The sequence below is a fragment of the Ctenopharyngodon idella genome, chromosome 3 (genome assembly GCF_019924925.1).
Source record: "Ctenopharyngodon idella isolate HZGC_01 chromosome 3, HZGC01, whole genome shotgun sequence".
NCBI lineage: Eukaryota > Metazoa > Chordata > Actinopteri > Cypriniformes > Xenocyprididae > Ctenopharyngodon > Ctenopharyngodon idella.
In genome coordinates, this window is record NC_067222.1 from 45,892,476 (window position 1) to 45,915,811 (window position 23,336).

Sequence of the window (23,336 nt, forward strand, 5' to 3'; positions counted from 1 at the left end):
TTTAAAATAACATCATTGCTGTTTGAGCTGCGCGCGCTGAAGCTGAAAAGAATGAACACCCGTAAACTGAAGCGCTTTGCTAGAAGTTTAATTAACTCAATGGAACACATCCTATATAAGATAATTCAGATATTTATACAAGATAAACATAATATTACAACTAATATTTGCGCAAAAACACGCACAGAAGAACTTGAACTAAGTAATGTAGTCAGAATGTAGCTCCCGTTGTGGATGCGTTCTTCCAGTAACAACACACCGAAACACAACTGAGCCCAAAGAATTCACAGCGTTTTATTGCAATAGATATTAATGTTTTGCGTTGCTGTTTGAGAGCTCGCGCTGAAGCTAAAGATGGTCATTAGTACAATACAGCTCTACGGGTTATTTACCTCAACGAAGCGCATCCTATATGAGATTAATCATATATTTATACTACATAAATTTAATATTACGACTTATATCTGCACACAATGACACAAATGCACAAGTGAAGCTTGAACTAAATTATGTGCTTGTCAGAATGTTTAACTCCTGTAGACCTGCACTTCCCACAACAACACGCTGAAAAAACAAAAACACATTGAATTCACAACCAGGGTATGGTGTACATTTTAGGACATCCTCAGACCTAAGTCATACAACGAAAAGGCGTCATACCTCAGACTAAAAGGCTCCAGTCATCGGACAAAACAGCATCGTGCCTAAGGCTGAAAGGCTTCAGCCCGCCTCAATGTGACGTCACATGCACGCAATTTTCTAACTGTTAAAAGCTACACTAAGTTGTACAAAACATTTCCCACTGAGATTATTTTGTAAATTTGTATTATTTCGCAAGTTTTATTTCCATGTATAAAAAGTTAGCTAAATAACACATTGCAACTAGCTTGCACTGCAAACTATTGTGAACACATACGAAAATTAACCATGGTTAAAAGTGTGTTAATTATGATTTTTTTTTTTTTTTTTTTTGTCGTATTGATACTATTTGTATAACAATAAACCATGGTTAATTTGTGGTTACCATTAACTACAATACCATGTTTTTTGTTTTATTTGTAGTAAAACCATGGTTAATTTTCATAAGGGAGGTAAAAAATCTTTTGAGCTATTTGACTGCGTTGTTATAAGCACAGCTGCTTTATGTATAGAGGTTACCAAGGAAACGGCTTTATTTCTGCTGTTCCAGAGCCACCTACTGTCAGAGAGTCTGACAATAAATTTTATTTATATAGGCTAACACATTTCATACACAATGGTAATTCAAAGTGCTTTACATAAAAAGGAAACAAATACATAAGAATAAAAATGGAATGCATAAAAAACAAAAATAACAATAAAAACAGAATATCACTATCATTTTACATTTTCATTCAGCCCGTTGCTGATTTTCTGCAGACCAATGTGAAAACCAGTGTAATATTTAATTAAAGCTGTAAGAATTAAATACCAGGTAGCTTATAGCTTACCTTCGGCTACCCCGTATATACATAATATTTCTCTCAGTTGTTAGTTTTCTTAAATTTAAACCGCAGCGCTGTGCAGGGTTTCCCTCATACATCATACTGGATTACTGTGGGGACAGTTTATTATGTAACCCTCATAATTGTATCATTTAGTGTTGTTAAATATTGTTTATTACTGTTTGTCATGTCTTTGTTATTGTTGCATAATAAGTGATATAAAAGACCAAACTCACCCTTATTGGTGATGTTGACTCTACAGGCTACAGACAAGCAGATGAATGTGACGTGAAAAGTGCCACGCTAAGCTTTCCCAGTGAAATACTGGCATTAAGTTGGCTTAATGGTGGATATTCACAAATTTAGGGACCGTCTCTAAAGTCACACACAACATTGGTATGCATGTTTCAAACTTCAACAGCATTTGAAGAGAATGACTTACAGTCATAAAACCAACTGTAAAGTGTAGGTATTTAATAATATAAAACTGTCAAATCATATGTAAATATTGCTTTGTATTTCACTTACTGTATGCTCATATATACAATATGAAGCAAAAAAACAAAATGAATTATCCGCACACTAATGTAACTGCTCCTTAAAATATTTATTGTATAAATTGCAACGTTTTAACCAACTGGTCTTCGTCAGGCACAAACTTAGTGAACAAAGTTGTAAATTTACGGTTACTGAACTAAGCATTTCACTTAGAAAATACTTAACATGGTTTATTGTGATGATAAAAAGACCAAATTCAGTATATACTATGTACAGTTAAGCAGAAGAGCCCAGAATATTAACGCAAAAACATTTTTCTTCCATACTATAAAGAAAACACTTAGCATGCAGTGTAGACTTTTGCATCAACAATCTGCTTGTTGAATATATATTATTGTGTGTATTGTAAATCAGTAAGGTACGAGATGTATGTTTTCAGGTTAAGTGTTGTTGGGGAATCCTGGAGTATGACGTATGACGGCAACCCCAATATTACAGCACAGCCTAGGGGTCTCATTTATAAAGCGTGCCCCATTTTGTGCGTACGCCAGTTCCCATGCAAAGGTTGTGATCTATAAAAAACAAACTTGATGGGAGAATGTGCGCACCTTTAAGCAAACTTTGAGCCGTGCGTACGCACATTCTGGAGACAAAGGGAATTGGCGTCACAGATGGTGAGCTAAGGGACTGACGGCAGATGAAGAAAAACCACTTTAAATCCCCATTATGAGTCATAATCATAAATACAGTGCATGTTCACAATAACAGTTTAAATAAAAGAATGATTTAAACTTGCATGGAAACTCACGTTTTCATTTTGATATACACATATACATTAATATTACACTTTCACTAATGGCGATAAGCACTGAAATTACATTACGCAGTCATTACGGAGAAGTTAATCAAACGTGATATGAATTTGGATAGTAGATGTGCAACTTTCGATCACTTTTCCTGTGACACGCTGTTTTAATGACAGCGAGGAGCGCTAGGAGCACAATATTCCTCATTAAACTAAACTGCAGATGTTATGACAAAATATTTTAGCAAAAACGACGATCAGTGATGCACACTTAACTTGGATATTAGTGACAGATTGAATAGGTCCAATGATAATAGCTTACTGTACAACCGCAGCTGCACGGTGGTGTTGATGTCGTGTGAAGGATCTTCAAACAATTACCACTGTATTTGAAGGATATAATTTGAGGAAAACGGTAAGATTTGCACGTTTCCTTTTTAAAATACTTTGTCAGTGACGCGCTGAGATAGACAACTGTATTTACACTGAAATAAATAAGTAGGCCTATCTGTTTCCACTAAAAATAGCCTATAGACTTCCTAAAAAATATGTTCACCTTATCAGCAAAACTGCATAAATTTGATTTGAATTGTTAAAAAACAATTAAAATACTATTTGGCCAGTGGAAATTAATGAAGCAACTCTATTCTAAAACCTTTATCTGAAGTATTTTATACAATTTTATGGATATTTTGATATATTTATTCTAAAATATAAAGAGGATATTGGATGATTTTTATCAATGTAGTATATTGCACAAATGGCATTTATATCTAATATTTTCCAATGTCTCGTACCTTTGACGGTGTTAACCATGGTGTCAAGTGGATGGGAACATGTATGGAAATGATATGCAGATGAGGTTATGAATAGTAAAACTAGGCGTCATAAGCTCCATATATGGTGATTTCAAGGAGGAGACAGGGTGGAGATGCACGTACGCACAATCTTCCGCTGACTGGGATTAATAAAGGGATTTGTGCGCAGGTTCTGGCGTACGCATGGTTTTATAAATCTGAATTTTTTTGTGCGTACGCAGAATCTAGCTTTTGCACGTACATACACTTTTAGGATGAAATCTATGCACAGTTTTATAAATGAAACCCCAGGGCTTTTTGCATATTACGACTAAAGTATGAATGAATTTTATGAATGTATCTGAAGGGAACTGACTGACTTGAGAAAAGTTTTGATGGCATTTTCTTTTCATCTCCCCTCCATGTAACGTAGTGTTTATAAGCAGCGCTGCTTTGTTTACTGAGGTTACTGTGGAAACAGCTCTATTTCTGATGTTTCATAAGCACCACCTACTGACAGAGAGTGGATTTAAATTTTCACTCAGCCTAGCTGCGGTTTTTGTTTGTGAAACCCAGACCACATTTTTATGCACTGTTGTACTGTACTTACCAGGATATTCGACAAAACGGGCATTTTGGCATAATTTTGTGTGTTTTTGTCCGTTCATTCACGAAAGAGAACTCAATGCGGCCAGTGTTAGTAGGTAGCACAATTCAACAATTCATAATGCGATGTTTGATATGTGATAGAATATTGCTTTAAGTGTGTAAAATTAATATAAATTATATATAAAAATATTTTAAAACTGAAAATTATATAACCAATATATATGTGTCGCATTCTTTCTGGGAAAATAAATCATCACTAAAATTTCTGAAAGTGACCAAAAAACAAATTATGCCAATATTTAAATACCAAAAACTCTTTGCTCGATAATATACAAAGTTCAGTCATGAAACTCTAACCGAGTGCTGATTGGTTCTTTCTATGCCGCGGCACCAGCCAATAAGAAGTAATTCCAAATCCACGCATCCATATATATCGTACCCTAGCCTGCGATCGACAAGTCAGGGGCAGTGAGTGAATTTCTCTTCTATCTTTTGTTGTTTGACAGAGAGCAGCAGGTTTACTCTTAGGCTGCTGTCCCTTTAAAGGGTTAGTTCACCGAAAAATGAAAATACTGTCATTTATTACTCACGCTCATGCCGTTCCACACCCATAAGACCTTCGTTAATCTTCGGAACGCAAATTGAGATATTTTTGTTGAAATCCGATGGCTCTGTGAGGCCTACATAGCCAGCAATGACATTTCCTCTCTCAAGATTCATAAAGGTACTAAAAACATATTTAAATCAGTTCATGTGAGTACAGTGGTTCAATATTGATATTATAAAGTGACGAGAATATTTTTGGTGTGCCAAAAAAAAAAAAAAAAAAAAAAATGACTTATATAGTAATGGCCGATTTCAAAACACTGCTTCAGGAAGCTTCGGAGCGTTATGAATCTTTTGTGTCGCATCAGCGGTTCATGAATGAATGTGAAGCTCAAACCTCAGTATGTTGAGTCGACAGTTTGGACTCTTCAGTCCAGCAGAGAGCAGCTTCAGGTTTGAATCCTGCAGGCGATTGTTACTCAGGTCCAGCTCTCTCAGGGAGGAGTTTGATGATTGTAGAGCTGAAGCCACAACTTCACAGTGCTGATCAGTGAGATCACAGGCTGTTAATCTGAAAAAAAAAAAAAAAAAAAAAAAGAGAAGACTCTGGTTAAAATGATAAAAGCTTGATCGGCAATGTATTCCTTTTATAACTGACCTAGTAAGAAATTTAATAACTTCTCCCATTCTACAAATCAATGATTTAACTGTAGAAATTAAAGTAATAATTACATTTTTGGTTACTGGAAAAATGCAGCAGTGCACCGGTGATGATTTGTGCCCATCAGTGTACAGTCAACAGGGTCTTAAATAGCACTATTGTGGCACTGACCACACCAAACACACAGTAGAGGCCAAAAGTGATGTGTTTTTTGTTTGTTTTTTTTAAATGACACTACAAGTTTGCTTAATTTATCAAAATATGAGGAAAATATTTTTATATTTTCAAAATATTTTAAAATACAATGCAAGATCAAAACACTAAACTTAGTAAAGGTATTTATCTGACAACATTATTTGGCAAAAAAAAACAAAAAAGCTCACTGGAAAAAAAAGAATGCATTGCCTACAACATAATCAGTTATTAACATTTCATTGGTCCTCTCATGTTTTTGCATGTGTTCATAATTTCTTTGTATATGACAGCCTGGCAAAAAAAAAAAAAGCACAATCTATGCATCCAAGCACAATCTATGCAATATGCTTACAAAATCTTTAAGACATTTTTAATAATATCTGAATGAAGGGTGAAGATGTCAGTTTTCCTATGCCGGACTTCACTTTTGACCACTATTTGGCAGTTCATTGATTTTTCCAACTGATCTTCAAACAATTCAGCAAAATCAAGCCACTTTTATGAGGATTTTGGGCTTCCCTGGATTTGTTGGAGCCATTGATGAAACTCATGTTCACATCATCGCTCCAATTGTAAATGAGGAGACAAATCAGTAGAAAAGGATTCCAAAGCACCAATACTAACTCGTGATAATTTTGCACAATGCAAAGAACTGTTTTAGAATAAATTTAATATTAATGTTACAGTGTCTTAATTCAATAACTTTATTATAATTACTTTAAATGATTGGTGTCATGCTGCTGTGACTTCACCCTTGCAGGCTCACTATTGGCTGATTCAGAGGTTGAGGGCGGCCATTTTTGGTTGGCATCATTGTAGTTCTTAGTTTGCAACACTTAAGTGCTACTTCGGTCAGTACTTAAGAATCAGTCTTAGACTTTACTGAAAGTTGCTTTAAGCTTCTTTATAAAAGTCTCCTACTCTTCGAATTTTTTGACACTTAAGTCAAAGCTTAAGACTATTCTTAAGAGCATTTATGAGAAGTTTTATACATACTTTAATCAGGGAGCCTTATCAATTAAAATAGACAACTTCATATTTCATGAACATTATGTGTATGTTTTATTTATGTTTATACAGTCCTTTATTGTGAAAAAAGTCTCGTTAGCTGAATAGTGTCATTTGAAAAGATCTTTATGCCTTATTTTTTGCATTATTTATTGATAGTACTGTGACACAATGATGGGAGAGGAGAGAAAGGAACATGAATGGGAAAGGAGCTCGAACCAGCCCAAAGTTCTGTTTATTTGTATTCCAGTTTCCATAATACACATTGTTTCAAAGGACCTATAAAGAAACCCACACTGTTAATGTTTACAACAATTGTCCTTATATTTATTATCCAATAATCCTTACTTAGCAGCTTAGTTTAATCAATAAGTTGATTGAAAGTCATGCCATAATACTTTTATCTTAAGTACCCTAAGGGATTTTCACACTGTGTTTAAAGGGATAGTTCACCCAAAAATGAAAATTTGATATTTATCTGCCTTGAGCATCCGGTTGGTGAGGTCTAAAAACACGCACTGATGACGGAAGTGACCTCTCATGTGTATATGTCAATGAGTGCATTCCGGCATCAGAGTGCATTCAGACCTCACACACCGGATGCTCAAAGCAGTTGGACATAGTGGTGTTTTAGAGGTAAAAAATGATATAAATACTGTTTGGTTTCTCTAACAAACCGATCGTTTCGTGTCTTAGGACATCAATGTGTCGTCAAGAGCCGCAGGGTTTAATTTGGATTTGTCTGTGCATGTTTTTATGACTCTTATAGATTCCCACTGACAAGCATTATACGACTGACAGACCGCAACGGTTGGAGTTAAAAATCATCATTTGTGTTCTACTGAAGAAACAAAGTCACCTACATCTTGGATGCCCTGGGGGTAAGCAGATAAACACCAAATTTTCATTTTTGGGTGAACTATCAATTTAAATACTGGTTATAGTTGTTCTAAACCCTGCTTTTAACCCTGAGTAAAGGAACGTTTCACACTTGTAATTTAGAAGCAGGTTTAGCACCGCTTTTTACCCGAGGTAGTGAAACTCTGCTCCGGAGCAGGAATAGAGCCTTTTTTGCACTTGTAAACCTGCATTGCTTTGCCAGACTTGCAGTGTGAAACGATGCAGTGTTCGACTGTTACGGCTAGAAGCATAGCAACGGACAGCCAATCGTGTGCCTCATATTCACATGCTTTGGACAGTTGTTTTAGTGTTTGATGGGAACCATTTCAAATGGCAACATAAAATTCACCAATTGGAGTGAAGAAGAGACCTTTTCATTTTTATTTTTACAATCCAAAAAGTGATAGAAAAAAAACTTGATAGCTGTCAGCAATATATAATATGAGGATGTGCAGTTCAAGAGCCTTGATGTAAACAGGTCGTATGCAGCATTCGTACAATCAATGACAATAACTTTGCAAATAGGCAAATAAGAACGTTAACCCAGGGTTTAGGAATACACAGCATGAAACATCTGTTTATAAATACCCAGGATTAATTGTTAACCCTGGGTAAATTATGATCAGTGTGAAGATTTACAATGACCCAGGGTTAAGTATTTCAAGTGTGAAAAGCCCTCTTGTATGTCAATTATTAATTATAAAACTGATAGTTCTGGACCTTGATTCTGATTGGATGAGCCGCGTTCTAAGCCGTAGTAAATTACTCTTTAAGGACTCAAGCCATCCAAGACACAATGTTTTCAATGCTCCCTACGGAAACCGTACCATAGCATTAAGGTTTGGACTAATAGGCTCAGAGACAGTTTCTAGTAGTCAATCCCGGTCCTGGAGGACCCCCAACACTGCACATTTTCAAATTCAACTCATCAGCTCATTAGTAAAGACTCCAAGACCTCAAATATGTGCGTTAGGTAAGAGAGACATCAAATATGTGCAGTGTTGGGATACTCTGGGACCAGGGTTGGGAACCACTGACCTAAATCAAGATATTTCTTATTTTAATTCACTTCCTCCACAACTAGATATATTAGGTAGCCTGATTTTAAAAGTGTGACTTCTAGACCAGGAAAAATAAGGTTGAATAAAAAAAATAAAAACCTAAAGCCTAAATACCAAAATTTGGGCATTTATATTAAGTAGAGAAAAATATTTTTTATATATATTCCTTATTCAGTAAATCATGAACGATGGAAGTGTCATGTAAATTCATCTGTTAAAAAGACTGTAATTCCTAAAGAACATTCAGCTTTTAAAACTTCTGAAATTCAGAAATGTAATTACTTCGATTTTAATTATAACTACAAAATAAAATAATTATTTTAAATATTTTAATTTCAGGACACTTCTAATTTCTGTAAATAAAAGTTTTTTGGAAAAAAAAAAAAAAAAAAAAAAATGTCATTACAGTGCATTTACCAGAGGAAATCTATTAGCCTACATGGGGGTATTATGTTGATATTTCAAATCATTGTCACATTTCAATTCAGTTGATATTATGTTAATTTTTTCACACTCACAGAGCTTTTCTGCAGTTCCTCAGAGCAGTTAAAAGTATCCTTCGACCCTCTTGTGATGATATGATGTTGTACTTTTTAAGGTCAAACTCATCCATCACCTCCTCTGACATCAGGATCATGTTTGCTAAAGTTGAACATTGTGCAAGAGAAAGGTTTTTCTCTTTTGATCCAGATTTTAAAAATGCCTGCATTTCTTCAACAACAGAATTATTCTTCATCTCAATCAAGCAGTGTGTCAGATTCATCCATCTTTCAGGACTGACATTGTTTTTTTGACCTCGTTTGAGGTTGTGGATTATTTTCTTGATTCTCTCTGGGTTGTTCTCTGTGTGAATCAGCACATCCTGTAAGACTCTCTGATTGGACTCCAGTGAGATGCCATGAAGGAATCGAAGGAAAAGATCCAGATGTCCAGTTTTACTCCTCAAGGCTTTATTCATTACTCCCTTCAGAAACACATCCAGAGAAACATTCTCACACTGAGTTCTGAACTTTCCTGTCAGGAACATTTTCAGAACTTCACTGTTTTTGTGTAAATAGCAGAAAAACACATACAGTGCTGCAAAAAACTCCTGAAAGCTCAGATGTACAAAGCTGTAAACCTTCCTGTGATAAATCACAGATTCCTCCCTAAAGATCTCAGTGCAAATCCCAGAATACACTGAGGCATCAGTGACGTCTATGCCGCTCTCTCTCAGGTCCTCCTCATAGAACATCACATTGCCCTTCATCAGCTGATTGAAAGCCAGTTCAGCAAGTTTCACAATCACGTCTCTGTTGGACTGCAGGAGTTTCTCTGGATCTCTCTCTTCATACTTCTGGTTCCTCATACTTGTTTGAATGAGGAGGAAGTGTATGTACATTTCAGTCAGAGTTTGAGGGATTTCTGCACTGAGATCTTGTTTCAGGATGTTTTGAAGCACAGTGGCTGAGATCCAGCAGAAGACAGGTATGTGGCACATGATGTGGAGACTTCTTGCTCTTCTGATGTGTGAGATGATTCTGCTGACTTGATGCTCATCACTGATTCTCTTCCTGAAATATTCCTCCTTCTGAGGGTCGTTGAATCCCTGAATTTCTGTCACACGGTTGATGTAGTTAGAGGGGATCTGATTGGCTGCTGCTGGTCTGGTGGTGATCCAGATGAGAGCAGAGGGAAGCAGATCTCCTTTCATGAGGTTTGACATCAACACACCCACTGATGAAGTCTCAGTCACATCTGAAACTTTCTCACCGTCTGAAAACATCAACGTATTTCTGCTTTCATCCAGACCATCAAAGATGAACACAACTGTAAATTCATCATACATCTTTGAGTCCAGATGTTGAAGTTCAGGATGAAAGTCCAGCAGAAGTCTGTGAAGACTGTACTGGTGATCTTTAATTAAGTTAATCTCTCTAAATGGAAGCATAAATATGAAATCTACATCCTGATTGGCTTTTCCCTCGGCCCAGTCCAGAATGAACTTCTGCACAGAGACGGTTTTTCCAATTCCAGCGATGCCTTTAGTAAGAACAGTCTTGATTTTGTCTTTCTTCTCTCTTCTCTTCTCCTCATATCCTGGTTCAGGTGAAGGATCAAAGATGTCATTGCAGTTGATTGGCGTGTCTTGGAGTGTCTTGTAACTTTTCTCCATCTGTAGCACCTCATGTTCTTTATTCACTCCTTCACTCTCTCCCTCTATGATGTACAACTGTGTGTAAATCCTGTTCAGGAGGGTCTGATGCTCTTGTAGTTTGACTCCCTCAAATACGCTCTCATATCTTTTCTTCATGCTGGTTTTGTGCAGGTCTTTGACTCTCTGAAGATCTTCATGCACTGGTTGGTGAGAATGGAGCTGCAGGGCTGCTTCTGTGTCATGATGACTGATGTGTTTCTGACAGGAGGAGGATGTGCTGGTCTGACAGGACACATCTCTGATCTGGTCAGCTCTCCCACCACTGAAAACACATTAAGAAGAACAGAGACAAAAACAAACAGAAAAGACCTTTGTGAAAATAAAGGAAATATTTAATGACTAATATGAAAATCATACCATATCTAGAAATAAGTGTTTGCTCTTTCAGACTGATTTCTATCTATTGTGGCCAACTGACCTCCTAACATCACACATGGAGATCCTAAAGGTTTTGTTCTTGCACTGATATTGTTTACACACATGTTTTCTACATACAGTAAATTAATTATGCACATCAGGCATTTGGGGGCAGATAATGACCTGGGTTGGATTTCCCGATAACGTTGTCTCTTAGCGCGCTACGAAGACTCTAAAGGTAGACCTTAACTGAAGATATACCGTTTCTAGGTGTGTTCCCCGAACTATCCCTTAGGAGGTTGCTTAAGGTATATCTTCTTAAGTGCGACGTTACCAGGTGCTGTCTGTGGCGGTGGTGCTGAATTGGTTGATATCGATGGCTCGAGAATCGATAATTCACTCTATACAGGGGCTGCTTCACTGCGTTATGTGAGAAATTAGTCTTCTTTATAAAAAGAAGTACTTCAGAAGTAGAAATTGCATTTATCAGGACTCATGGGATGTTATAAAAGTAATTCAAATTGCAAACTAAATCTTGTAATTTATCTATATTGTAATTTATCTATATTCTGGGGGCGCGGAGCCCCCATCAGCGTGAGTTGACCATAATTTTAGAACAAAGTTTTAATTCCTTGGAGACGCGTCATGCAGCTGACAGACATGTAGGTATCGCGTTTATATCGTTTTTTTTTTTTTTTTCATTTTTTATTCAAAATATCCACAAACTTGTTAACTATATCATGAATTTTATGATAATTTTATGATAATGACATTCACTATGGAAGTGAATGTGTTTTGTCATGCGATGAGTTTGCACCGCAATTTAGAGCTGTCGGATTTACGAAATCTTCCCAGAAATACATAAAAGTATGTGGCCGGTGAACTGGGAGAAGAATAGAGTAAACTTTATTGTTTCATACACAATGTGTATCTGATATGAATAAAACACTTTGTCAAATTATATAATTGAAAGGGTTATTGTTGCAGCTTCCGTAGACATCAGTGTATGGAATTTGATTTTAACAAACTATAAATGTCTTTTTTATGCAGTAGCCTACTTAATTCAAATGTGTATTTAAATGTCTGAAACCTAAAATAAACCTGATGAGGTTAAAAACACCGAACAGTGATACATAAGCACGGAGTGCGCACCTGCTTCTGGCTCAGCACCAAAGCACATTTGAATTTAGCAGCGAATCTTTGCATTTTATTCTTTGCTATAATCCTTATCGAACACTGCGTGTATTACAGCTTCAGAATTATATTCGTATTGACTGTCAACAGTGATAAGGTATAGCTAAGAGTGGTCCAGACCAACCTTATGAAAGTATGACTTACAGAAGGTATACTTAACTTAGAACGTTTCGGGGAAACACGTATTAACGTTAAGGTACAGCTTAAGGTATAATTTAAGAACGACGTAGAGTTAAGAAGGTTTCAGGAAATCCAGCCATGCATATATAAAGTAGGGAGACATCAAGATTTCTGCCGTCAAATATGTTCGAAAAAAGAGAAAGAAGGCTAAAATTATTGGCAGAAAGTTTTACCAGAAACCATTATTTTAAAACTTCACAGAAACACTGACATGAAGCAGTGTTCATGTGAAACGATTACATGTAATTCATTCACATGTAACTGGCGACTGATGATGATTTATCATAAAAGAGACTGCAAACTCAGTTTGTTTCTGTATTTCCTAGTTGCACATTAATGTCACCTTTGCCACAAGTGAGGCATGTGAAAAGTCAGAAGAATTTGTCTAAAGAACCTGCCACCTTTCCTTTAGAAATGGAGAATAACAGATTTTACACTGATCAGATTTCTTGTTATCTTGATCAGCTGATATCAATCCTGATTTTTTTAAAGGTTGTTTCATATTTGCTCTCAGTGTCCAGTTTGAGCAGTCTTGCATTTTTTGTGTCATCAATATATGATTGGTAGATTTAGAGACAATCAGTCGATTCATAAGATGTGATTATTGGCAGATTTATGGCAGATCAATCAAAGTATCCTTACAAAACTTACATTTATATATTAATATTTAAAACATTGAAATGAGCAAAGATTTTATGGAACCTTTAGCCATTCGTCACGACAACCAGTTTGGGAACCACTGATTTTATTTATTCCTAACCAGAATTCTTTTGTTTCAATTTCATCCAATATTTAACATTTGCATCACTAATTTAAAGGATAACTGTCAATATAATGCTGATGCAACACAAAAATCATTCCTGTGTAAATGGAGATCCAACAGAAGCATAAGAAAGCACTATTTAACAAAGACACTTTAACAAAGGTGAAAGGATTTCTTTCTGTGCATCATGACTTCCACTTGTTACTTGTTGTACTTGTTAAAGAACTTTAGCCATTTGAAATGTAACATTTTCTAAAGCTTTTTGCATTCTGTGTTCTTGTGTCTCTCACCCTACATGATACTCACACAGGGTCAAAGGTCACTGCTCCATCACTGAATTTTTGGGTCTCATGCATGGATCTGTTACTCTTCATGAACAAACTGTTGAATGCTGGAGAAGCTGCTCTCTTTCTCTTCCTGCTGATGATACTGAGAAAAAAAGAAGAATTATATCAAGTTGTTTCTCTGCAGATTATTTGTCTGCTCCATTAAATTAACATTGATCAACACTACTGTCATTTATAGAGCAGTATGTGTATTACATGTAGTTTTAGAGAGTAGTTTTGTTTTATTAATAGTAGGGTACAACAGTGATAAAGGCACACCAGGGTAAAAGGCGACTTTGATTTTATTTTCCTCTAAACCACTAGATGACACAAAAACTTGACGCAGGACTTTCCTAAACATCCACATTTCATGATGCATATGGAAATTTGTCTGATCCTTGACACAATTGTGGACAGCAGTGTAAAGTTGATTCTGTGCTAAACTGATCTAACATTTCATGGTTTTTAAAATGTTATTGATTTCAGTAGCAAAAGAGAATTGCTAAAATTATTGAATATATTTTGAGACAAAGGTCTTCTTAATGATTTTCAGTTTTGTTCAAGGTAATTAAATAAACAGTTTTTCTGAAGAATATGTAAAGTTTGGTATTTGGCTCTGCTGTTGGGGCGAAAGGCACATGATAATAAACAGCTGGCTGACTTTTCCATTTGTTGACATGACATGGTTAGATTTCCTATTTATCAAAATAAACAGAACTGAAGTGATTGTTTTGAACAAGTATTAACTTAGATATTATGCTAAACATATTACTTTATAGCTAAAGTATCAATACTGAGGGCCTTTTGCCCCGTCCTGGTGACTCTTTTAAATCTTATAAATGTGTGAGGCGGCAATAAGGGGGGTGTTTTAAACTTGGGATAGACTCGAGATTCCAGAGGCAGCCAGAAAAATATACTCCAGTTAATATTAAATCAATACTGTTATTAAAATCAGGTTTCTCTTTAAAACTACAGCTGCAGACCTGAATTCACCTTCACTGCACTACAGTTTGACAGTTCAGACCCTCAACACAACAATAATGTCAGACAGCAGCGTTTGATCACTATCATCAGCTGTTGTTCTGATCAGACTCTTCACTGATAGCAACATCATTCATCTCAACCTCAAAGAATATTGACATTAATCAAAATAATTATGCTGATTTGTGCATATAGGATAAAATACACTGCCGTTCAAAAGTTTGGAATCGGTATGATTTTTTATGTTTTTAAAAGAAGTCTCTTATACTCACCAAGGCTGCATTTGTTTAATTAAAAATGCAAAAAGAAAAAAGTAATATTGTGAAATATTACTACAATTTAAAATAACTGTTTTCTATTTGAATACATTTTAAAATGTAATTTATTTATAAATGGCAAAGCTGAATTTTCAGTTACTCCAGTCTTCAGTGTCACATGATCCTTCAGAAATCATTCTAATATGATGATTTGCTGCTCAAGAAACATTTATTATTATTATCAATGTTGAAAACAGTTGAATAAAGTGATTAATAGAAAGTTCAAAAGAACATAATTTATTTGAAATAGAAAGCTTTTGTAACATTTTACACTACTGTTCAAAATTTTGGGGTCAGTAAGATTTTGTTTGGGAAAGAAATTAAAGAAATTAAAACTTTTATACAGCAAGGACATTAAATTGATAAAAAAAAATGACTGTAAAGACATTTATGATGTTACAAAAGATTCTATTTCAAATAAATGTTTTTCTTTTGAGTTTTCTATTCATCAAAAAATCCTGGAAAAAAAAATTGTACACAACTATTTTCAAGATTGATAATAATAATAAATGTTTCTTGAGCATCAAATCATCATATTAGAATGATTTCTGAAGGATCATGTGACACTGAAGACTGCAGTAATGATGCTGAAAATTCAGCTTTGATCACAGGAATAAATTACATTTTAAAATATATTAAAATAGAAATAACTTATTTTAAATTGCAATAATATTTCACAATATTACTGTTTTTTTAATCATTATTATTGGAGTCACATTTATTCATCAGTTCAGTTCAATATCAGTGCAAAGTTCATCAGTTATGAGACGAGCTCAATTCAGCTACAGTATAAGCAGCTCAACAGAAGATAATAGTGTTGTTATTCAGCTTGAGTCAGTTTAATTTGGATTCAGTTCAGTTCAATAACAGTGTCGATGTTCTGGATATCATCAATTCTGAAACAAATTCAATTTAGGTATAAAGCAGATTGTCAAAGACATTATTGTCATAATCCAGCTCAATTTAGTTCAAGCTTTTGTCACTGCAGTTAAATTGATAATTATATAATTAGAAACATTCTACAAACCCTCTTCACAAAAAATGTAATATGTCTAAATTATAATTACAAACAGTGAATCAGTCAATTCATTGTTATAAGTTGATTAATCGATTGACTTTCGATGTTGATGCTTTTTGTCAGTTATGGGTTTTTTTTCTTTCTCTTAGATCTACTTTTTTAGATCTAAGAGAAAGATCTAGATTTTTTTAGATCTTTTTAGATCTTTTTTAGATCTACTTTTTTAGATCTGTCAATAAAGTCCTTCCTTCACCACTGGTGAAGTGAAGCAAAGAAGAGCAGAAAAAAACAATATAGAAGTAACTAGTATTCGTGTCAGTCATTGATGTTTATTTACTATTTTGAGCTACTTTAGAGTATCTTGGAACGGAACACTAGTGGGAACTCTTATTTTATTTACATTTAATCCAAGTTTTAACTAGTAACCCAACAGTTGCGGGTTCGATTCTCAATAACGCCACATCTAAAATGGCTGCCCAATGCTCTGGGTGTGTGTGTTCACTACTCACTACTCCTAATGTGTGTGCACTTTGGGTTAAATGCAGAGGACAAATTCTGAGTATGGATTACCATCACATGTCACTTACACTTAATGCAAATTCAGTGTTTTCTCCACAAAAATTATCTTAATTTAAGCTTCTTAACTTTGTTTCATCTTTACTTTTGTTTGTTTGTTCAAATTTAAAAAACAACTTGGTTGGATCTATCGCTTTGACTTGCATGTTTAGGGTGCCCAGGCACACGTTTTATATTAACAGAAAAGAAAAATAAATGTAGTGCAGTACATTAAGTGCAGCAACCATTTAAGTTTGGATATGTAATTTTCCAGTCTATGGTTTAAAAATAGGGCTGCCAGGTAAGAGGATAATGAGACTAACTAGTTATCTGGACACCGTTGGGTGTTATTTTTGATTTACAACTGTCATTCGATGCCCATATCAAAATGGTCTGAAAATCTGCGTTTTTCCATCCCAGAAATATAGCCAGACTACGTCCTTCTCTATCTCTGCCTGATGCGGAAAGGCTTATCCATGCCTTTATTATGTCGAGGCTAAATTATTGTAATGCACTTTATTCTGGTCTCCCTGACAAGTATATCAAGAAGTTGCAGTACATTCAAAACTCTGCAGCACGTGTACTGACCTACACAACTGCTCTGCAGAATATTTCCCTGGTTCTTTATGAACTCCACTGGCTTCCAGTACAGGCACGTATTGATTTTAAAATCTTGATTTTAACATAAAGGCTCTTCATGGGACAGCTCTGGCATACCTTTGTAATTTTGTAGCTCCGTATACCCCACCCACTCTCTTCGTTCCTCTGATTCCTTTACTCTTCAGCATCCCACTTTTAAACTGAAGTCTATGGGTGGATGGGCTTTTTCTGTCTCAGCTCCACGTTTGTGGAATAAACTTCCCTTGGTTATTAGAAATTCTCCAACACTGGACTGGTTTAAGAAGTCTTTAAAGACTTTTTTTTTTTTTTTTTTAAGATGCTTACTGCTTTTGAGTATACTATTTTAATATTGTACTTTTGCTATTGCCGTTTTATTTTTATTTTTTTGTTTGTTGTTTTTATTGTATTTTGTCTTTTTTTTTGTGAAGCGCTTTGGGTTTGAGAAAAGCGCATTATAAATAAAATGCATCATCATCGTCATCATTCCAAGACTAACATCTCTATTCAATTTGGATACATATTTTATATAGCCTTTTTTACCCTTTATTTTAACAACTATTTGTGCAACCATATGCACACCTTATGTGCGTTACTGCTAGTTTTTAGGGGCGATGAACCAATATCATATCTAGTCTGGGGTGCCAAAAGAGTCTGGGCCGGTCCAGAACTTCATGATACTCACACAGGTTCAGAGGTCACAGCAGGTCCATCAATGAACATAGGGAGCTCACGTATTGAGTTGTTACTCTTCATGGACACACAGCTGAATCCTGAAGATGGTCCATCACTGAACATAGGGGGGTCACGTATTGAGTTGTTACTCTTCATGGACACACAGCTGAATCCTGAAGATGGTCCATCACTGAACATAGGGGGGTCACGTATTGAGTTGTTACTCTTCATGGACACACAGCTGAATCCTGAAGATGGTCCATCACTGAACATAGGGGGGTCACGTATTGAGTTGTTACTCTTCATGGACACACAGCTGAATCCTGAAGATGGTCCATCACTGAACATAGGGGGGTCACGTATTGAGTTGTTACTCTTCATGGACACACAGCTGAATCCTGAAGATGGTCCATCACTGAACATAGGGGGGTCACGTATTGAGTTGTTACTCTTCATGGACACACAGCTGAATCCTGAAGATGGTCCATCACTGAACATAGGGGGGTCACGTATAGAGTTGTTACTCTTCATGGACACACAGCTGAATCCTGAAGATGGTCCATCACTGAACATAGGGGGGTCACGTATTGAGTTGTTACTCTTCATGGACACACAGCTGAATCCTGAAGATGGTCCATCACTGAACATAGGGGGGTCACGTATTGAGTTGTTACTCTTCATGGACACACAGCTGAATCCTGAAGATGGTCCATCACTGAACATAGGGGGGTCACGTATAGAGTTGTTACTCTTCATGGACACACAGCTGAATCCTGAAGATGGTCCATCACTGAACATAGGGGGGTCACGTATAGAGTTGTTACTCTTCATGGACACACAGCTGAATCCTGAAGATGGTCCATCACTGAACATAGGGGGGTCACGTATAGAGTTGTTACTCTTCATGGACACACAGCTGAATCCTGAAGATGGTCCATCACTGAACATAGGGGGGTCACGTATAGAGTTGTAACTCTTCATAGACACACAGCTGGATACTGGAGATGCTGCTCTCTGAATGTGAACAGACGCCTCCTCCTCTCTCTTCTCACTTACACTCATTTTACAGTTTGCTCCTTTACTTCCTCCCTGATGTGAGACTTGATTTAAGGCCTGTGTGTGGACACAGAAAACACAATACACAACTGAATTTTGACACACATTTTATTTAAATGGCATTTAATTCACTTTAACTCAACATCAACAGGTTTTCTCCAGTTACTGTAATGTTGGTATGTAGAGCATTTATCCGACATGTCGCCGCACACACGCAGCAGCCTTGTTCAAACACTGGATTCAGCTTCACTTTAATGACACTGCTGACCTCCTGAAGATGTTTTTCACCCTCTGTTTTTGTCTCGCATTAAGCAATGCTGTTATTTTTATGTGTTTATGTGATTATCCTGTGACATCCTATCCTATCCTGTGATTATCCTTCCTTTCCGCAGTCTTGCGTCGCTGAACACACTACACTATAAAGATTATTTAAACAATTAAATATGATTTAAGCTAAAGTCAACCGAAGATTTCAACATCTTTTTAACGTCAGCATTTAAATTACAATTCTCCTAATTAAAAGAAAAAAGTGTAGGCTACGTTTAACAATTTCGGCCATTTTATGAGTGTTACTGTTGACGTAAAGTATCACGAAAGTAACTTTCTATTTTATTATGTGTTTGAGTTAGTCATAAGGTCTGTTTAGACGCAAATACTCTATCGATGTTACAGATATGAAAAGTTTAACAAACTTACTGGCATATGTGAAGCGACTGATGATTTCTGTATCTTGCGAAATGGCGTCTGTATTGTCTGATACGACTGCTTTCGGTTTCACTTAAGCTGTGTCCCAATTCAGGGGCTACGCACTTTGGAGTGGAGGGTTGCCAGGTCTGCGCAACAAAACCATCCCAAAAGTAGTGTAATCGCAGCACAAGTGTAAAAGTATCCCAGTTCCAGACGTGGCAACAATGAGCCGAGCGTCGTTACATGGCTAGCGGCTGTGTGACAGACAACTGACAATTGACGTTTGTGTGTGCATTTTAAAGTTTTATGACTTTCTATTGGGTTTTGACATGCTTCACTGCCGGCGACGACGGGACACTGGACCAAAACATGTATGGTTAAACTATGTAGCAATTAGTTAACCTTGTTTGTTTTTTTATGTTAAAAGAAATGTTAACTGTGTCAGTTGTTTTAACTAAAAGAAACTTGCACTGACATATCTTAAAATATACCTGCTGAGCATGACTATTTGTAACAGGCAAGAAAGCTATGAGGACCAAGACAAAATTTGAATGGACCATAGATCTGTTTTGTATGTTTTGTGTTCAAATATTTTATGGTTTGATTTGAGTATGTGAGTTAATTTCTTTTACTCTTTCCCCTTTCTAAAAATATATTACATGGCAGCCGTCGATTGAGTCAGGCCTGCAAACCTGTTGGTAGATACGCAATGGACAGTGGAAATATCATCCCAGTTGATGTCCCACCTGCAGAGAGGCCTTACCAGGGTCTCTGAAGCCCATCCAGGTCCAGCAGCTCCACACCAGCGTCTCCCTGCTCAGCTGAATGAAAGTGTGCACAAGTATGTTTTGTTCTGTTTTATATACTGTTAATTAAATATGTTATGTTGTTTTTCTGATGTTGAACCTAAGTTCTGTTGTAAATAATTGTAAAGGTACTTTATGTAATGTAGCTATGTATTTTAATGTAAAAACATTTAACTGACATGATGAAAAAATTATTGTATATGTTGTATATGTTTAATGTTTCATGTAAAATCGTGTTGCATAAAAGAAATAAACAATGAACAAAACAATTCTCTTTTATTTACACATGTGAACATATGTAAAAAAAAAAAAAAAAAAAAAAAAAAAAACACACTTGCGCTGTGATTACGCTACTTTTGGGATGGTTTTGTTGTGCAGACCTGGCAACCCTCCACTGCAAAGCCCCACCCCTTTCATGCACTCCGAGGTGCGTAGCCCCTGAAATGGGACACAGCTTTATACGAGCAGGGTTGCCAGGTCCCAGATAAAATCCAGCCCAAAGTCGACTAATCACCGGATGAGGAATGAAGGAATGAAAACTAGCCCAATTTCCCCCGTCGTCACATTTGCCAGCTTTGGGATAGCCTACCATAAATGGTCTTAAAATAAACGTTTTAATTATTCTGTTTTAAATTTTATTTAGATGATTTTAACTAGACTTTAGTTTGCATTAATATACCCTAATTATTCAATCTGCATTTTATTCCTCTTCAGTTATTTATTATTTTATTTTTTTAAGTTTGGTAGCCTGCTTTTAATTCTTCTTTTACTCAGCCTTTGATTTTAATTTTCAGTAGCGTGATAAATTGTTTAGTGATCAATTGTTTAAAATGTGACTATGAATATGAATAACTCTAACAATGTAATATGCTGACAGCCACACATAGTATGTTAAAACATCTACTGCCTTTATACTTCCCCAATTCTTTTAACACATTTTAGTTGCAAACAATCAATGAAAAACTGATATTTTCAGATAGGGTTGCCAAGTTCAGCAAAAGAAAATAAGGGACAGTCTTGGTTTAGTTAACAATTAAGTAATGATTACAAGACAATTATGCGGGAAAACCGCAATGTTATAGCGATCGGTGAGTTGAGAGTGCAAATGTGCGGTTTGTTTGCGCATAAGAACGGACTCATGCATGCCTTATGTAGCACTCCAGTATGTCACTGTAATCGTGTTTACCTTTATTACAATCGTCATCCATCAAAACATTTTTAGCGACACTGGTTTTCTTTATCCAACTGAGAGAGTTAGTTTGCGTATCCTATGTTCATGAAGCAGCTGGGCGTTTTAAGCCATGGTTCAGTCTGTATTTCACACCAGCACGATGAGAAACGGCCTGGGCTGATCCGAAAAAATCACAGAATACGTACGAGAGAGATGATGCCTTGTTTTAAATGCATTTAATTAATTTAATTTATCTTTTTTTTTTTTTTTTTTTTTTTAATGCAATGTATTAATAATACATTTAATGAATTATATTAATATATTTAAATTAATTTTTAGCTTTTGAATGATAAGAGAGCGCGGCACACAAACTAACGCGGGTTAGTTGTAACACACGTGGTTTAAATACTTCCACACACGCTAGCATGAAGAAACTTTGCGTATTTATTAGTTGCCATATCGACAATATATAGAGAAAAAATTGCGCCAAAATTCAAAAATCTTTGGAAGATATCACTGAACATTTATTTAACATTAGCAAAAGTAAATTTCTTACTTGTGGACAAATAAAACTTCCTATCTGCGTCTTTGTTCTCTTCACTTTAACGATCAGTCATTTCAATTTGAGCCAGAGCGCAAAATTTGTGAAAATATATGTGGCATCGTATATTATATTCTGAGTTGTGTTGCGGTAAAATAAAAACACGATAGTGTCAGTAGCTCACCGAGTGCAGCCATTTGACGTCATCAACGCACTGTGCACCTCAACAAAATGGCGCCCCCACTGTCCAAATATGTCATGGATTTTTTAAATAACGTAAATCTTTCATGGGTTTTCTACTACATATTGCAGTAAGAGACATCATTTATGTTATATTAAGCCATGCAAGTCTTAATACCAGGGGTTCTCTTTAAGTTTTCCTCATCTTTGATTGTAATAGTGGTGTGGTCATTTAACACCTAAGACATAGAAGAGGTATGAAAGCCCATTTTTGACAAATAAGACAAAATAATTATGCTCTGGTAAGTCATAATTACTGTATGACATAAAAAGTCAAAATTATGACATACTAAGTAAAAAATAATGATGGCAATTTTGACTTTTGATCTCATAACTAGGACTTTGTTATAATTTCAACTTTTATTTCATAATAATTATAGTTTTGACGTCTTAATCTAATAATTTTTAAGTTATAATTTTGATGTCATAATTTAAACTTTTTGACTTTTAAAGTCATAATTTTGACTTTTCATCTCATAATTATCACTTAGTATGTCATAATTTCAACTTATGTCATAATTATGACTTACCAGAGCATGATTTTTTTCTTATGTGATGGAAATGGGCTTCCATAAAGAGGCCAGAATTATTTTAAACCCTTTATGATCTTGTGGATGTGAAGAAAAACACATTATATACAGTTCCTCTTTTGATCATAGTTCTTTACTCATGCAGCATCTTTCTTCAACAAACACAAATGTAATTTTAATGTTGAAAAAAGGAAATAGTTGTAGAGGTGTGGATCTAAATGTAGCAAGTTTTATTAACAAAAAAAAAAAAAAAAAAAAAGACAAGAAAAATTAAATTCAGTCTTGTGTCTGTCTGAGCAGTGTGCATTGGCATTATGGCTTTCTTTGAAAACAAAATGGATTTTTTTGTTTTGTTTTGTCCATAGAATGAAAGTCAATGGAAAGTAATACTGTGACCATCTGACATTATTTGAGAGATTTACAGAAGTAATTTAGTGGGAAATCTGATTTATTTAATTGTAATTATAGATATTCAAATAAATAATTAGAAAATACATCATCATATTATTATTTACTTTTGGACAGATTGCGAAAGTAAACTTACAGAAACAAACACCTCAAAACATTCACCATAGTAGAAA

General features: G+C 35.5%; 1 protein-coding gene across 11 annotated transcripts in view; it reads right to left on the minus strand.

Annotated features, from left to right (window-relative positions):
- Positions 1-19,609, minus strand: part of LOC127508363 (NACHT, LRR and PYD domains-containing protein 12-like) — a 47,072-nt gene extending 27,463 nt beyond the window's left edge. For 9 of the 11 annotated variants that reach the window (XM_051886216.1, XM_051886217.1, XM_051886211.1 and 6 more), the window contains exons 1-5: positions 19,477-19,609; positions 17,735-18,837; positions 13,541-13,663; positions 9,062-11,002; positions 5,116-5,289 (exon numbers count right to left, since the gene is read on the minus strand). In XM_051886216.1, coding sequence (XP_051742176.1) covers positions 5,116-5,289; positions 9,062-11,002; positions 13,541-13,663; positions 17,735-18,837; positions 19,477-19,482 — 3,347 coding nt within the window. In that variant the 5' untranslated portion in view covers positions 19,483-19,609. Of the gene's footprint in view, positions 1-5,115; positions 5,290-9,061; positions 11,003-13,540; positions 13,664-13,878; positions 14,906-17,734; positions 18,838-19,476 lie in introns of those variants that run through there. The other 2 variants (XM_051886209.1, XM_051886218.1) reach the window with 2 other exon arrangements.
- Between the last annotated feature and the right edge of the window lie 3,727 nt (positions 19,610-23,336).